An 18,643-nucleotide genomic window follows, 5' to 3' on the forward strand; every position below is an offset into this window, starting at 1 on the left:
TCCTCTTCCTCTGACATTGCCCCCCAAGATCATTTCCACCTTACTAATTCCTACCCACAGTTTAACTCTTCGGCTTATTTTCAACTTCCTGTATTATCTGCTCAGGCCACACTCAAGAGAGACACAGGTCAGAGTGATAGAAGCAATACAGGTTTTGGATTCAGGTAAATATGAGTTTAGCTCTGGTTCCAACATATATTAACCCCAAGTCCCTGGCTATTTTATCAATCTCTGCATGCCACAATGACCTTATGTATGCCTACCTCTCAAACTTGTTTTGCCATAAATCAACCATATGTAAAGTTGGCATATAGAAAGAAACTCAACCAATAGTACTTTGCATGCAATCCTCTCTTTTCTGAATGTTGGGTAGATTTAATGGTTCTGAGTATGATCTCTGGAGTCAGATACTACAGTATGATAATCATGATGTGTCCATGGGTAGTTTATTTCACTTCACTGTCTCTCCTCTATCAAACGGGGGTACCAATTGTACCTATCTTAGAAGACTATTGTTCATAAAGATTGAATGGGTTTAGCACATATAAAGAGCTTAGAAGAATGCCTGGACAAATTGTCCTCATCCTAGACCATAGCTGTTATCTCCTGCAGCTGAGTGCTTACACAATACCTGGTTTCATGCCTGCAATTCTCCTCAGCTAGTCAGTGTGCAGTTGAGAAACCATGGTTTATACTGAAATATTCTTATGTTGAAAGCATGTTTGTTGGAAAGAATGAGTAATCAACGAGGACCAGAAGATAAAAAAAAAAAAAAACCCACTGGTGTATTTTAGCCACATTAGATAGTTAAGTCAACAAAAAACAAACACCAAAGCCCCAGTTAGGCTGAATACCTACCTGGTGGTAAGAGATGGGGACAGGTTTCCGGAACACTATCCACTCCACAATCTCGCTACATGGTGGGGTGGTCAGAGAACCCGTGTAGCGGTAGTAGCTGCCCAGGGATGCAGGCAGGAGGTCCCGGAGGACGAAAGGATCCAGAAAAGTCTCCTTCTCTGTTTGGGGAAAGAGGCAAAAGAAAAACACAATGATAAGTCATACTGTGCTGCAGACATAGTCAAAATCCTCCCCACGCTGGTGCGCCACATCACAAGCCTTATGTTTGTTTACATCCTGAGAAGAACTAGCATTTGGTGGTGGGAGAGCCACAGAAAACAAAGCAGCATTTCCTGGGGTGTGTTATGAGACACCAGCACTGCACTTAATACCATGAAAAAAGGGTTCCATGATGAACAACCTTGCAGTTCCTTTTTTATCCCCCCAAATAGATAAAACACTAGCATAATGAAGTCTCTGAGAAGTTCTGCAGAAGAGAATTGGGCTTGACCATATTTAACCCATACGGTGCTAATCTTATGTCGCCACAGAACCCTTCCAACCGAACACTTGGCAATTAACAATCACCACCTTGCACCACCAGGGAGCCCCACCACTTTCAATTCTATCTCATGCTGTAGGTGCTTTTGGTGTCACACCACAGCACAACCACCTGTACTAGGATCATGGGTTCCAGACTGAACGACCAGAATAAATTTGGAATAAATTTGTGAGCATCCCTGAGGGAATAGATATGCAAAGGAATGGTAAATAAATGAGAAAGTACAATTCCAAAGTTGGTTACATTTCATTATGGTTTCACCCAAGCCAATCCAAATCAAAGAGAAACCCAGCCAGGGCACAACCCTAGTTTAAAAAACTGATGGTCCAAGAAATAGATTTCTGATCTTTACAAAAGTGGAGGCCTTCCCTTAAGTAGAAGCAATGACATTTAAGCTGAGACTGAACAATGACATTGTATAATAAATCTATGAGGAAATCAAGGTATAGAAGAGGTTAGTGCCTGACCAAGGTCACACAGCAACTATGCAGCAAAGTTGAAATGTGAACCCAGACACCAGAGCTTGCACGATTTTGACCAAACTAAGGAAGTAGCTGAACAAGACAAATATTGGAAGTTAGGGGCAAAAGAGGTGCATAAGAGCACTGTAAGCCTAAGAAGGTCCCAAGAAAGGAAGGAATGGTATACCAGAGATGAGGACATTGTGTCGTAATTCTATGAATCAGACTCAGTAGATCATCCAGCTTCTTTCACTGGACAGAAATTTCTAGTCTCTATGTGAATCTTGAAAGGTCTAGCCCTGAACTTAAGTCTTGAATTATTTCTTATTCCTTTTAAGTACATAATAAGGCTCTTACAGTCCTGCTAATGGCTTAACTTAGCTCCATGATTGCCTCTACTACTGATCTAGGGCAGGATCCCAAGTCTCCAGGTTACTTCATATGTCTGCAGGAATAGTCTTTCTAAGCCTCATCCTTCCCTCCTCTTCTTTCTTGCAGAATAAGCTGTGCAGTTATTTGGGCAAATGTGTATATCTGGATGCAAGATGCCTATGAACTGGGGAATAACACAAAAACTCCAATAGAAATAAACTATATTAGAACAGTTGAAAATTGTAATTTCCTTTTGGTAGAGATTAGTTGAACAAAACTTGTCATTTATTTAGATTTTACTATATGCCAGATGCTATCCTGAGTATTTACATGTTGCAAACATTTAAACAGCTTTTACTGCAATCCAGGCCCTATTCTAAGAGCATTATAAAGATTAATTTATTTTATACTAAAAATAGCCCCAAGAAGTAGGTTCTATTATTGCCCCCAATTTAGAGCTGACTGCAAAACCAGGTAGTTGAGCTTAGAATCCAGACTTTCATTATTCTTAAACCATGCCCACAGTCTCTCATTTTACAGTCCTATGGAATATGTACTTTTAATACCCTAATTTCACAGATATGGAAATCAAATCTAATAGAGTTAAATAACTAAACCCAAGGTCACTAGTGAACAGTGAAGTAGCAGCAGCAGTTATTCACAAGCTCAGAAACACTGGCTGATTCTCACATAGGTTTTCAATTCATTTTTTAAAGGAAAAGTTAAATGTTAACTAATAAATGCAAAAGTCTTCCAATCAAAATGACAAAAGCAGTTTCTGTTGGACAAAAGGCTGGAAATAATGGAATTGCCCCTCCCCGCTCTAGCAAGTGTGGGCTTTAATTCAAATCTGGTTATCAGCAGCCAAGGGATGGGACCATTTTTTTTTTTTTAAGATTTATTTTTACTTATTTATGCATCCAAGAACTGTGGTGTAGGCCAGAGGTGTGGGAGGCGAAAGGATTCACCAGAGACAGAGTGCTGAGCAGAAGAGGCAGATCTACTGAAGTACACTGCTGAGGGGAGCAGTGGGTGAGACAGGAGAAGTCTACTGCACCATGTGGGTTGGCTCCCTGGTCGGGATATGAACTCTTGCAGCAGTGGCTGATGACAGCTTGATAGTGCTGAGATTTTAACCCCTATGACACCAGGGAGGCTCAAGGGATGGGGACCATCTTTAAGTGTGCTTCACTGGACTGACTTGGCTGGAAGGAGTAATTATGTTGGCCTTTGCTGTCTCTGTGCTTCCAGGGCTAAGTAAATAGTTAAAACAGGAGGACCTAAGCAACAGGCTATATTGGACTTAGCTTCATAAGACACAAAATCACCACTTTCAATTCCTTTTTTTTTTTTTAAGATTTATTTATTTATGCATACAAGAGCTGGGGTATAGGCCAGAGATACGGAGGGGCGGGGGTGAGAAGACCCACCAGGGACAGAGTGGGAATAGAACAGGCAGACTGACTGAAATACACTGCTGAGGGGAACAGCAGGTGAGACAGGAGAGGTCTACTTTGCTATGTAGGTTGCTCCCTGGCCAGCCAGGGATCCAACTCGCACTGCAGAGGCTGAGAACTGCTTCACAGTGCGGTGCTTAACCCCTTGCGCCACCAGGGAGCCCCACCACTTTCAATTCTATCTCATGCTGTAGGAGCTTTTGGTGTCACACCACAGCACAACCACCTGTACTGGGATCACGGGTTCCAGACTGAACGACCAGAAAATCCCTGGCGTTTTCCTCTAGGGCCTGATCCAATATTAGGGTTGCAGTTAAGCATGCTGTTTGCATACTGGAAGAGACAAGCCAATCCCTGCAAGCCCCGTGACAGCAAAGTCCCCATCTAAATCTCACACTTTAGGAAGAGGCCTTGGCTTTAAAGCACATGAATAGATACAGCAGAACACCTGCGCCACAATCCGAGGAGACTAGATTTCAAAAGGGAATACTTTCAGGAGGATCAGGATACTTGAATAATTTTGTGTATGGGCTCATGAATCTGACAGGGACAGATGGAAATTTTGGGGTGACCAACACTACATGTGCGGCAGGGCTTCTCTGTCCCCAACCAACCCAAAGGTTCAAGTCAGGTCCTGGATTTTATTGATTAGAAGGTGCATTCAGACTGGTGGTTTGGTGGACCTGGTGAGGGGACAGAAAAGGTGGTTTCTCAGCTTTTATCCCAACACCATCACTGCTGTTGTATTTGAGAGCTCTGAGGCTGAAGGGTGCCCCTAGCTGAGCAACTTCGCAAGCCAAAGGCCCCTTTCTTCAAACAAAATCTTACACAGGAACCTGTAACTCAAACAGCTGAAACCGCCGCCAACCATGGTTAAGGCTGAGCTTGAAACCCAGAGACATGTTGAAAACCACCAATTTAGTCCAATTCTTTAATTTCAGGGTTAGAGAAAGGGAAGACCAGGGTGAAGTAATGAAACCATGATCAAAACATCGAGGCGAATACACTGACTTGAATGGGATTCTTTCTTCAAGGAAACCACTTAGCATCTGCAACAGCAAGACAGGGCGTAGGAAATATCCCTAGTGCTGAAGACAGGAATCGAGCCACTATCCTTGTCAGCACTTCACTTCTCCATCTCTACAAGCACAAGTGAAGAGGAATGTCTGCTGGATTTAAACCCCAACTCTTCCACCTCTAGTTTTACAAACTTAGGGAGGTCACTAAGACTTCCAAGGCTGGCATGAAGATTAAATAAATCAGTACAAGAAAAAGATTTAGAAGAGGTTGGAACACAATAGCCAGTTCATAAATGATATTATTCTTATTCTAATTGTAATTACATGTATTGCTATTGTTGCTATTCCTCTAAACTACTAAGACCTAACCACGTACATCTTACATAGCCCCATACTTCTTTTAATGTTTGTGCATGTATCTTATTTTTTTTATTTTTATATTCCCCAAACAATTGCAACCCCTTTATTTTGACCCCAATCCCCCCCCCCGCCCCCCTCCCCTCATAAAGTGTCTCTGGTTCATAGTTGTTTGTTGATTATGATTTTCACTTTCTTACAGATATTCATTTTCCTGGTCCCTTATTTAAGTTTTCTAGATTCCTGCTATGAGTGAGACCATCTGATATTTTTCTTTTTCTTTCTGGCTTACTTCGCTGAGCATGATCCCTTCCAGCGCCATCCATGTTGCTGCAAATTGCATGTGTTTATCTTTTTTGAATGTTGAGTAATATTCCATGGTGCATATGTACCACATCTTCTTGATCCAGTCATCTATTTTTTGGTCATTTGGGTTGATTCCAAAGCTTAGCTATTGTAAACAGTGCTGCTATAAACATAGGGGTGCAGGTGCTCTTTGGAGTTGATGTTTCTGTGTCATTTGGGTATATACCTAGGAGTGGAATTGCTGGATCATATGGAAGCTCTATGTTTAGTAGGTCCAGAAATCTCCACACAGCTCTCCATAGTGGTTGAACCAGTTTGCACTCCCACCAACAGTGCAGGAGAGTTCCTTTTTCTCCACAACCTCGCCAACATTTGTTGTTGCTAGTTTTTTTAATATGTGCCATTCTCACTGGTGTTAGATGGTATTTCATGGTAGTTTTGATTTGCATTTCCCTGATTACGAGTGATGGTGAACATTTTTTCATATGCATGTATCTTATTTTTAAAACAGGATTACTAGTGCTTTATTTTTTTTTTTTTTTAAAGATTTATTTATTTATTTACACAAGCACTGGGTACAGTCAGAAGCGCGGGAGGGTGAGAGAATTCACCAGAGCCAGAGCGGGGAACAGAACAGGCAGACTGACGAAATACACTGCTGAGGGGAGCAGCGGGTGGCAGGAGAGGTCTGCACGCCATGTGGGACCCTCGCCAGCAGCCGGGGATTGAACCAGTGCTGCAGAGGCTGCGGGCAGCTTCGCAACCCAGCGCTCAACCGCTGCGCCACCGGGGAGGCCCAGGATTACTAGTGCTTTAAAGGTATATTGTATCTGATAAACTCTCCATTATCTTGAGTAGTACAGGTTTGTTTTCTCTACCAAAACAAAGCTTGGCTTTGGAACCAACTAATACAGCTGTGTGACCCTAGGGAAACATCTTAACCTCTCTGAGCTACATTTCTTTTTTCTTTTTCTTTTTTTTAAAGATTTATTTTTTATTTATACAATAGCTGGGGTACAGGCCAGAGGCACAGAGGGTGAGAAGATTCACTAGAGACAGAGTGGGGAGCAGAACAGGCATATCCACTGAAATACACTACTGATGGGAGCAGCGGCCGTGACAGGAGAGGTCTGCCACACCATGTGGGTATCTCCCTGGTGGGCCAGGAATCAAACCCCCGCTGCAGAGGCTAAGGACAGCTTCACAGCGCTGTGCTCAACCCGCTGCGCCACTGGGGAGGCCCTGAGCTACATTTCTTATCTGTAAAATGGGAGTACTGAGAATATTTATCCCTCAGAGTTTCTGTGACAATTAAACAAGCTAATAAATATAAGGGGCTTAGGATAGTGCCTTGTAAACCCTGACTATTCTGGCAAGCACTTGGCTGAGAACAGGCTGGTTCATTTAGTTTTTTTTTTTTAATAGGATTGTGTTTTTTTATTTTATTTATTTATATATACAAGCACTGGGTACAGTCAGAAGCGCGGGAGGGTGAGAGAATTCACCAGAGCCAGAGCGGGGAGCAGAGCAGGCAGAAGGACCGAGGTACACTGCTGAGGGGAGCAGCGGGCGCCAGGAGAGGCCTGCGCGCCATGTGGGACCCTCCTCAGGTGGCTGGTGAGCAGCCGGGGATCGAACCAGCGCCGCAGAGGCTGCGGGCAGCTTCGCAACCCAGCGCTCAACCGCTGTGCTACCAGGGAGGCCCTGGTTCATGTAGTTTTAAGCCAGGGATTAGCAAATATTTTCTGCAGTGTCAGATAGTAAATATTTTAGGTTTTGCAGGCCAACAGGCAAAATTAGAGATCTTATACAGATTCTTATATAACAAACATTTCTGAAACCTTATTAACCACATTTAAAATGCTAATTATAAATACAATTTTAATAAAATGAAAATAAGGAGAATGAAATTCTGTCTGTCTAGGGGATAATACTTTACCTAATTAGGATTTGAATGCAAAGACCACTTTTACCTCAGGGGCCACAGAAAAATAAGCAGTGGAATGGGTTTGGCCCTCAGGCCACATTTTACCCCCACTCCTATTTTAAGTCAAATGTTAGTCCTCTTGAGAGCTATAGCCAGAATTGGGGAAGGGATGCTACATGTTTGAGTGCTTTCATCATTAATGATAATTTCTTTAGTGAACTTACATTCCAGAATTAACTCTGGAGTTGTTTTCTTCCCCCCATGAGATTTTGAAGTTCAAACTGAACATCAATTTTTACTGATCTTTCTGAAAATCCCATTTCCTGCTCAATCCCACAGGCAGTGTTAGCTCAACTGACAAACGAGGTGCTCAGAATGCGCAACTGCAAGTTAGAAATAATTTTAGAAATGGTGGCCCTCTAATTTCTACCACAGTCTGCCAATCCTATTTAAGTCACAGGCACACAATGGACTGGACTCCAAAATGGGAGTTGCTAAGTCCAGTCACTGGGAAGTTTTCCTCAAACTCTTCCCCACAGGAAAAACAAAAATCTTAACAATGTAGGTATTATATATGGAGAGAAGTGTTATGAGCCACCCACCTTGGATTGAAATCCCAACTATTATACTGGAAGATCTGACCTAAGAGAAGTTATTTGAATTCACTATAATTGTTTTCCCATCTATAAGGTGGGATGATAATAGTACTGACCTCGTGAGGTGATTCTGAGTGTTAAATGAGTTAACACTAGCTAAGGGTTTAGGGAAGTGTCTGGCAATAAGTAAGTACATTTAAGTGCTTGTTAAATGAAGCTTATAACTCTTGTTGTAAAAGGACAGTTTGACTCTAAACTCATCCTATCAAAGCAATATGCTTCCAACTTTTATCCTAATTAGTAATTTGAATTCAAAACATACCTGTCCCAGCCACTTAACTAGTTGAGAAAAATATTTGAAACACTCTACTTATCCCACCATTCACTCCATTATACCATAATAAGCAGGTACTGTGCATTACTAGATAAAAGAATTGAAAAGGAATGAATCTCATATTCCACTTTCAAGGATCCTAGTGCTGTATGCAGACAATATTATATTTTAATAATTAATTGTTCATCAAAGAAAAAGATGAGGAACAGGGATACTAAATTCAAAGTTATTCAAATTGCAAAAATGAATAATGTATGACTTTTATATTAAATACACACTGTATTAAGTAGTCTACATTTCACCCAACTCTGTCTTTCATTTTTAAGCATTTTGAACGACAATAAGAATAATCAGTTAGGGGAGGTTTATTTAGGAAAAGAAATACCTTATTTGAATGCAAACGGAGTATATCTGAAGGTGATTAAATTTTTCTTATCAATTAGAAAATATTGTATGAGGGCTTTAATGTCATGGTCAACTATTAAGTCCATCACAGCCAGTTATCCTTGCAGTTTCCTTTCAACGTTAAATTATATCTGGCTCGATTCTGTTCAATTTCCTATTTCTGATAGTAGTGCCAGGAGGCAATCTTTAATTAAAGAAAATTTGAAAGATTCAAACATGCATAATTGGATTAAAAATGTGATCATTAAAACATTAGATGATAATCATCTGATTGATTGCACTTTTCAGTGTTAATAACCTAATAGTTTCAATGCTCTGGTTATATAGGAAAAAGAAAGCACTTTGTAAAATACGATGGACAATCAACATATGGACGGAACCAATGCAGTAACCAAGACTGGAGGCACCGTATTGAAAACACACAAGCTCTTACACACTCATAAGTAAGCATTCCATTGAAAGCTGTATGGATAAAACATGGTGCTTTCTAGAGAAAGAAACCTGGGCCACCCCCAAAATGAGGACTCAACCAGTTTCATGGAGGGGTACAAGAAAAACTAATAATAGAAAACCCAAGCTTCTGGTTTTTAGTCTAATGATTGTTTTATCTCTTCAGGGTTTTCCAGAACTTTTGATAAGGAAAAGTTATTTTTCCTTTAATGCTGAAAATCACTGGGGATGGACTGGCCTTCAAAACTCATGTTGGGGAGGGCAGCAAGAGTGTGATGGTAGAAAAACTGGTTATTAGGTCCCTCTAGATGGGGCAAGAATTTTAATGACTGTGCTGATCAAAGTTAGTAAGCATGTAAATCACTTGAGGAGTTTGTTAAACTGTAGATTCTGATCCAGTAGGTCTGGGGTGGTGGTTGAGAATCAGCATTCTTAGTAATGCTGACCTCACAGGAATAGCTAGTTTCTACAAGCATTGTGTGTGTTCCTGGGCCCTGATGCCCTTTCCAGTCTCATTCACTACTACTCTCTGGCTCTTAGTTATGGTCACTGGCCAACCTGTTGTCCCATGGTCACACTACCTCGGGCCTTTTGCACTGGCTTTTCACTCTGCCTGGAACATTTCTTCACTGTTCTGTTCATGTTGGTTTCATACCAAATACCTTTCAGCTGCTAACAACTTAGTTCTGTTTGACTGACACACTTCTAAATAAGGTCTATCCTGACCACTGTTCTGAAAATAGTAATTTTAAGCACAGAGTCATTGAGCAGGAAGCATTTGATTAAAAACCTGAAAGTGGAATGGAGCCATGTGGCGATTGGGGGAGAAAATTCCAGGAGAGAAAACCCAGTGCAAAGGGATTCTTCCTAAAATAAAGCTGGAGTTATGTGAGCAAGAGGGAAAGGAGAAGGAAAAGTTCAAGAGCCATCAGGGAGGTCAGAAAACATGAGATAATAAGTAATATGTATGCAAATTAACACACAAAACCCCTATTTAAATCAGGAGTGAGGTGTTAGCTAGAAGAGAGGTCTGAGCATGAGCAATCAGCAATCAGACCCCAACATGCCTTGTGTCTCAGGGATGAGATGCTGCTGTCTAGTCTGACCAGAAGGAAGAAGGACCTCTACCAGCAGCAACCCCTCCCAATGCTGAATAAAGGGGAGCTAGCTTTAATTGTGGGAAGCGCATATCTACCTCTCTCTGAGATGGCACTTTCCAAATTGCCTTTCTGTTGCTGTCCTGAAAATGTCACCATTTTGTTGGTGAAGTACGTTCTTTCTGTTTGAGGTCAAGAGATGGTAGCAGAGGCCTCCAGAGTGAGCCATGGAATTAATTTTACGATCTAAGTACAAAAATAATACTTGCTCCATAAAACTGGATGTTCACTCTCAGAGAGGTCAACTGTTATTATAAGGAGAATAAAATGTGGACAGTGAGCAATAGAAATGGGATGGGGCCCTTTTCTAGAGATGCAGTTCTACAAGGCATGAGGATGGATGATTTGAAGGAACAAGCACCAGAGTGGTGCAATGACAAGGTGATGCTGGGGAAGCCACCAGAGAACCCCAAAGAAATGCAGGGCTCAAAGGGTCTCAAAGGATGCTAGTTCAATTTCGTTTTACAAATAAGGAAGAGTAAATTGAGGGAGGGAGAGTGTTGACACCAAGACCACACAGTGAGGTGGAGAGGGTATCCAGCTTCCCTCTCCCCAGCACCAGGCCCTTTGTATGACCATATTCTGGATCCCTGGGCTCTGGATTCTTTATCAGCAGCTGAAACAAACACAACCAGGAGAGAAAAAACCCATTGAAAACCTGAAGAACTCCTTCAGCCTTCAAAACCTAAATCTAATCCTGATAGGACCACAATATTGTGTTTTATGAGAAATATATAGTTGATCTTCTTCCAGAGTTCCTGGCTCCAGAAACTCTTGGAATTTCCTATTATAAGAATAAAGGCATGTTTTGTTATGTTAATGAGCAACCTTGGGAGTCCTTAGGTTAACTAAGGATGGGGGTTGGTTGCCAGAGGTGAACCAACCACTGTGATCAGAGAGTGGGAACTGTCATCCCTGCTCCCCTAGCCTGGGGATGGCGGGTAGAGAGAGGGCTAGAGGTTCAGTCAACCACTAGTGTTCAAAAAATTAATCAATCCTACCTATGAAATGAAATCTCCATAAAAATGCACAAGGACAGGGTTGGTAGAGAGAGGGCTAGAGGTTCAGTCAACCACTAGTGTTCAAAAAATTAATCAATCCTACCTATGAAATGAAATCTCCATAAAAATGCACAAGGACAGGGTTGGAAAGCTTCCAGATTGGTCCACACATGGGCATTTTGGGAAAGAAGTTACTAAGAGGGCAAGAAAGCTTCCCACACACCTTGCCCCAGGAGTCTGTTCCATTGGGCTGCTCCTGAATTATAATCTTTTCTAAAAACTGGTGTTCTGGTAAGTAAAATCTGCTCAGAACATAGTAGGGCGACTGCTAATTTTGTGAAAAGAAAATGAAGGAATTAACAATATCAGCTATAGGTGTATTTTAAATAATAAATTCAAGATACTGTATTTCTTCAGATCTAAGTCACCATCAATTATAAGATGCATTGTTGTTTCAAATACCACTAGAAAGGCAACATGTTGCTAATTAAACAATGACATATCAACTGCTAGATGCATGCTAATTTTAGAGTTGTTAAAAGATGAAAAAAACACATTGTAATTCTGTGTGGTGGATGAGAGATGTTAAGTAGATCCATATATATATCAAATTGTGTTGGATATCTGAAGCTAATATGTTATATGTCAATTATATCTTAATTTTAAAAATATGAAGAAATGAGCATTGCAGAATTAATGAAATGGACACTGGCATGATTTAATAGGATTCATATCAAAGGGCACCACACTGGCTTTATGAATCTACCAGAAGCTGGGTCCAGAGCCTACTCTATGTGACAGCAGTGAAGGATGCTCGTAGGGCCAGGCAGCAGCATCAACTTCCCTCTGTTTCTACTGACAAGGTTCTCCAGTCTCAGTTTACCCTTCACTGACCTGAACCACAAGACTCCATTCTGTATTAAAGCATGTTTTCTGCAGTTCTCCCTTTTTACCAGATCACATGTATGGTACATGAACTTAGTGCCAGGCACTGCTGCAACCTTCCTGCAAATGAGGCCTCACTCACCCGACATCATGGCTGCCCAGACTGGGTCTCACAGTCTGTGTAATTACTAGTGGCCTCCTTAACAGGCTGGCTGCTCCCTTATAGCAAGACTATAGCTCCTATTGCATCCCGGGCTCCCAACACAGTAACTTAAAGAATAGGCGCTTTATATTGGCTGGAAAATAATCCATCAAACTGTCACAGAGTACTCTCAGTCAGAAGTGGGCAAACTGTGGCTCAGCAGCCAAATCCAGCCTAGGATCTCTTTTTGTAAATGATTTACTGGAACACAGTCATGCCCATTTGTTTACCATTGTCTCACTGCTTTCAGACTACAACTGCACAGCTGAGGAGTTGCAACAGATAAATACGGCCACCAAAGCCTAAATTATTTGCTATCAATCCCTTTAACAGAGTGTTTGTTGATCCCTGCTCCTAATTGAAAGGTCAGATATTTAAAAGGAATGGTAACAAGCAATGCCATTTGAGCATGAACAGGGGAAACTACACAGGTTGCTAGAGATGTGCAGCTAACTTCTCCCTCTGAAACACTATCAGTGGGCAGAGGAATCAATGCAGACCCCTTGGTTTTCCTTATAGGCAGAGTTCAGAGACTATTTGAGAGCCCCACATTTAATGGCATGAGTGACTAGTGTTAAGGCAGGGTCTGAGCAAGGGCAGCTCGAGAGGGAAGAAGGTCCACCTGATTTATCTGTATCCAAGCACCCAGAGTGGCATTCCAAGGTCATGGACCAGTCACTCCATCCAGGTTCAGATATCAGCCTCCTTGAGTTTATTGGTAGTTTTAGTAATCCAAATGTGGCATGTTTAAATGAAACATATGTTGACATTAATATTGCCAAAGAGAAACTACATGAAGAATACAGTTTTGTCAACAATTAAGGAATGAATATGACATTTAAATTATACAAGGGTCGCAGAGTGACAAAAACCCGGTGTTATCATTTAACAGTTCTATTGCTTGCCTCTGTCCTACATGGTTCTGGTGGCCATAACTGACATGGTGAGTATATTATTTGTCTTTTGATGGTTAGGAATCTAATTCCCAGAGGAGAAATGGAGGCACACAAGAACTAAGTGATTTCGACAATAATCAGGAAGTTAGTCTATGCTTGAAATAAAAACTGACCCGGAAGAGCTGGAAAGTAGATGCATTTCAGAGCCTGATACAGCCGAGTTCACTGTTTTACTTCACGAGCTGGAACAAATTAGCTAATCTCTCTGAACCTCAGTTTATCTATATGTAATATGAGATTAAGAATGGATTTAATAAGACTTTTTGTTAGAACATCTGGGCAGGGTGAGGAACACAGTTGGGGTAGAGATTGAGAGGCCGCTGCTGCTCCGCGCCCCCCCCCCCCCCTTATGGTTCCTTGTCCAATACCCTCCCCCCGATCTTAAAGGAACTGGTATCCACTACCTTCTTTGTGACCATGGTTCTTGTCATTTCATTTCATTAGATGTGACTCAACGAAATCAACCCATGGACATTCTACATCAAGAGCCAGGAAGTGATGGAGGGAGGACTCTGAACTCTACCCCCATTTTCTGTCACTGGGTCTCTGTCATTCTCAAGTGAACAAGCAGCAATACTTGCATGAGACAGTGGGGGTGGGGTGGCTGTGAAAGCAGCTGACAGTGAGCGCTAATCATGTGCCAGGCACAAGTATGTGCAATAATGTGGTACTGTTATCATCTCATTAGATAATTGAGAAATGAGCCAGGAAGAGTTGAAGTGATTTGTGCCAACAATTAGTCAAAAGCAGAAGTGATATTCAAACCAGGGCCTGTGATCTTGGCCACGACACAACAGTGTGAAGAATAGGCTTCCCCAAAATGTCCAGAACAGACCTTCCCAAACATGACACTTCAGCATGTGGGTTATTTCAATCTGAGGTCAACTCAGGCCCATGGGTTCATGAGAAACATTTATCATTCCCTTAACTACCTAAAAGAATGAAAATGGGGTATTACCCAGAATTAGGATTTTTTTTAACCATCAATATTACCCTACCAGAGAAACCTATTTATATGGCAAATATCTAATTATAGAGTCACCCTCTCCTTTTCATGTGAGCCCCCCATTCTCTCCTTGAAGCCTCCAGCCCCTACCCCATTCTGTAGCACCATTTGCTTTAGAATGTGCATTGAGGGCCTCCCTGGTGGCACAAGGGGTTGAGACACAACCTATGAAGCTGTCCACAACCTGTGCAGCGTGAGTTTGATTCCCAGCCAAGAAGCAACCCACATGGCACAGAAGACCTCTCTGGCTCGCCCACTGCTCCCCTCAGCAGTGTACTTCACCTGCTGTCTCTGGTGAATCCTCTTGCCCCCACACCTCTGGCCTGTACCCCAGCTCTTGCACGCATCAATAAATAAATCTTAAAAAAAAAGAATATGCATTCATGTTGATTTTCCACATGCATATAATTAAATTTATTCTTTTACTAATCTGGTTTATACTAATTTAATTGCCTCAGTAGCTCAAAAGACTGCAGAAGGATTGGGGGGGGGGGATTTCCTCTCTGACCCTACAACTGCCTCTCTTATATCAAGGTGACATATATGGAGCAGGCCAAGAAAATCATACAACACAACCTGGGTACTGTAGAGAGCCCTTTTGTAGTAAGTAACTGGAGACATACTGTTTCGCTCTTTCTTTGCTCTCCAGATCCCTGAAATAACTAGGAAAAGGACATTTTCTGGAGCTCCCTTAATTTTGCACAAAGGATAAAATATTACAAACGAAGGCTGGCCAGATGAGATAAAGCCTCACCTTCAAATCTAACCTAAAAGGAATCACTTTTGATTCTGTCTTCACATGATTGTCAACAATATTATTAGTGATAAAATAGAAGCCACAGAGCATCCCATTTCCTGAGTTTGACTAAGGAAAGAAATGGAAATTTCTCACATCTATAGTGGTGATTTAGACACAAGGAAATCCAGGAAATGGTGGAAATGGCTTCAATGCGCCTGTTTCTAGAAGATTTTGAGATCAAAAGTGTTCAGATAAGCATCTGCCCTTCCTGGATCCATGGCAGACAAGAGCCAACTAGTCAAGACCAAGGTGCTACATATTTATAGCAGACTTCAGGAACATCCCGTGTAAGTAAATGCTGAAAACATAAACATCAAAGAGGAAATTTTGTCACATGTTAAGTTCAAAACTATCAGTGGCCTGTAGATAAAACAGCTTTGGGTTTCCCATTCAAAAGGGAGAAAACAATTGCAATGAGATCTTTCTTTAAGGTAAAATTAAAACAGGAGCCTGATTAATTCAGTTGAGACTCATTTGGATTACGTGATGATTTGGACAAAATCAAAATTGGAGCCCATCTCTGTAAAGTCTCTCAGATGGTAAGTGATGCCCTGAGTGGGTATGACATTGTCCCAACATAAACCACTGGGTGAAGCCAATGTTACTAGTAGAGCTATTGTAATAGGTACCGTTTAGGTGAGGCGAGGTTGGAAGAACTTTCTATGTAAGGCCAGAGAGTAAGTATTTAAGATCTTGTGGACCAGTCGCCATCACAACTCACTCTGCTGATGGAGTGCAGAAGCAGTCATAGACAATACAGAAACAAATGTGTTCTGATAGAACTTTATCTATAAAAACAAGCAACAGTTGAGATTTGGCCACCAGATTAATTCTGCTGATGCATGGCCCAGAAGCACTGGACATAGGCCAGTCACCTTTCCTTCTCTGGGTTTTCTCAGTCCTAAAACATGAGCAAGGTGCTCTCATTATCCCCATTTTACAGGGTGGAAACTCAGGATCCCACCTCAACAATTTGTACAGGATCAGGAAGCTCCTCAGCTGGAAGCCAAACTGCAAACTCAGGACAGGTGGAACTCCAAAGCATTGTTCCAGAATCCTTGTCCAGTCAAATTTCAAATGAAAAATAAATAAATAATTCAATTTCTTTAAAAGTATCCCATAAACAGACTTTTTATAAAAAATCTGAAAATTCCAACTGCTTATTTGAATGAACACAGGAAATAATTTTGTGCAGCAAATAACATTGGTCTCTTTGAACTTTAGCACCATTTGAACTTTAGCACCAAGAATGACAAAGACACACAAAGACACACACACACACAAAGACACACACACACACACCCTCCTTATGAGATTAACATTTTCCCCTAGGCGGGAAAAATCCTCCTCATTTTATCCTCAAACCTTTTACTAGCACTTATTTGGCATTGGATGCACGGACGCTGATTAAAGGAGCTTTAAGTTCAAATATACAAATTAGTCAAAACTACCTCAAATTGCATTGACTCATCTTGCTGCTGGACTGTAAGAACACAGACTATCCTTTCTGCCTACTAATTAAATTTTTCCCAAAGGTCCCCTTCCAAAAGTATGGGATTTTCCCACTTGTTCCAAAGTCCATATAAGAAATTTTTCAAAAAATTCAGCCAGAAAGCTTCAGACAGAATGTTTATGTCAAGAACTTGGCTCCCAACGATAATCACAGTGGTGTCAAAGTGCTGATACAGAGTATAGTCCTGTGAAATATTTCTTCACTTGCCCCTTTATTTTTTTAAAGATTATTTATTTATGCATGCAAGAACTGGGTACAGGCCAGAGGTGTGGGGGGTGAGAGGACTCACCAAACACAGAGTGGGGAGCAGAACAGGTGCACTGACTGAAATACACTGCTGAGGGGAGCAGTGGGTGAGATGGGAGAGGTCTGCTGTGACATGTGGGTTAGTTCTCTGGCCGGGAATAGAACTCATGCTGCAGTGGCTGTGGATAGTTTCATAGCGCTGAGACTTAATCCCTTGCGACCTCAGGGAGGCCCTCACTTGCCCCTTTAACAGAGCTTATATGATGAACTTCCATCCAGGAGAAGTTGCAGCCAGTGACCCCAGCAAAGCATCGAGGGGAGATGGCCCAGGAATAATGAGAGTCTGTCTGAAGCATGAATACTCGCTGCTGCCTGCTTTACTTGCCTCTCTCTAAAATGGGATCCATGGTATTTGTATCTCAGAGGGCTTCTGGAAGATTCTGTGATGCCCTTCTGACCTTCACCTGGTGAAAGCAGGCTTGCAGCAGCTCAGCAGCAGCGAGGAGAGTTTGCTTTAACACCTGTCACCTGAAAGCTCATCCCCTTTGCTTCTGATTTCCTTTTTTCTAAATTCCGAAAGTAAGTACTGGCTTCCAAAGTCATCTCTTAATGATACAATCCCAAGGCAGTCACAGATCTTTTTTTGGACTGCCGTCAATTTGTAGAGAGAATAAATAGCCTGTCAGAGGTACTTATGGTAAAAAAGTTTTTTTAAAAGTGCTGTCATTCCCCTCCTTCTTGTTGTGAGGTCTTTTGGTACCTGCTGTGTCCCAGAGGAAGCACTGCTGAATTGCTTACTTTCTAAGGCTGATTATTCTCTTCTTTGATTGTGAAACTTGGTCACATGCAGCAAGATGCACAAAACATTATCCTGCCATTGACAGCTATTGCTAAAGTGACCTGGGGTGTGTCCCCCACTGAGAACAGGAGGAGTCCTTGTCATCCCTCCCTGGGTGAGAGTGTCATCACTATTCCATCCTACCCCCAAGAAATAACCACATCCTCATTTGAAATAAGCATTACTTCGCTTCTCTTTTAGTTTTACCACCCACCGACACTGCCCTAAACAATACTCGTTAGGTTTTCTCTGTTTGAAGCTTGATACTGAGGAACACTCTTCAGAATGCATTCTTCAGACTCCTGTGTTGCTCGCTCGACTTTGTAGTTCTCAGCTGTGCACACACCGTAGAGATACCCGAGATTCCACTCTTTTCCATCAGGGTGAAATGTTCTGTTGTATGACCTCATTATGTTGTACTTATCGCCTGCTAATGCCAGGCATTGGAGGCTTTCCTAGGTCTGGACAAGTAGGAAAAACCACGACACTGACATCCCTGTATATATTTCATGGTATGCTTATGTGTTAGGGGGGGTACACAGGAGTGGGATCCCTGAATCAATGTGACTAGATACTGCCAGAATTTTTCCGAGAGTCATTGTACTAAATTCTCTCACCAGCCAGTACAAGGCCTTGGCATTCATATCCCTGCCAATGCTTGACACGATTAGAATTTTTAATAATGGTCTATCTGGTGTGTGTTGCTAATTATTTTTAAGCTTCAGGAATGTAGTATCTTTGAAAAACGAATGTATAATGTACGTAGGTTATTTTTTAATTTAAAAGTAGTCAAGTGCACAAATCTAAGGGGTCAGTATGATAATTTCTAACATTATACTTATGTAATCATCCTCCAGGTCAATCTATATTGTATCTTATCACCCAAGAGAATTTCCTTGTGTACCCTCTCATTCAATATACCCTCCTCCGCACCACTTTTCTGATTTTAATCACCAC

At 41.6% G+C, this 18,643-nt stretch overlaps 1 protein-coding gene across 2 annotated transcripts in view; it reads right to left on the bottom strand.

The window, feature by feature from the left end:
* The window catches only part of PTPRG (protein tyrosine phosphatase receptor type G), a gene marked incomplete at both ends in the record, with an annotated part of 658,283 nt that overhangs the window by 120,542 nt on the left and 519,098 nt on the right, over positions 1-18,643 (bottom strand). For both annotated transcript variants that reach the window (XM_084246972.1, XM_084246971.1), the window contains one exon: positions 859-1,016. In XM_084246972.1, the coding sequence (XP_084103098.1) occupies positions 859-1,016 (158 nt within the window). The remainder of the gene's footprint in view (positions 1-858; positions 1,017-18,643) is intronic.

The sequence above is a fragment of the Talpa europaea genome (genome assembly GCF_964194135.1).
Source record: "Talpa europaea genome assembly, chromosome: 11".
Taxonomy (NCBI): Eukaryota; Metazoa; Chordata; class Mammalia; order Eulipotyphla; family Talpidae; genus Talpa; species Talpa europaea.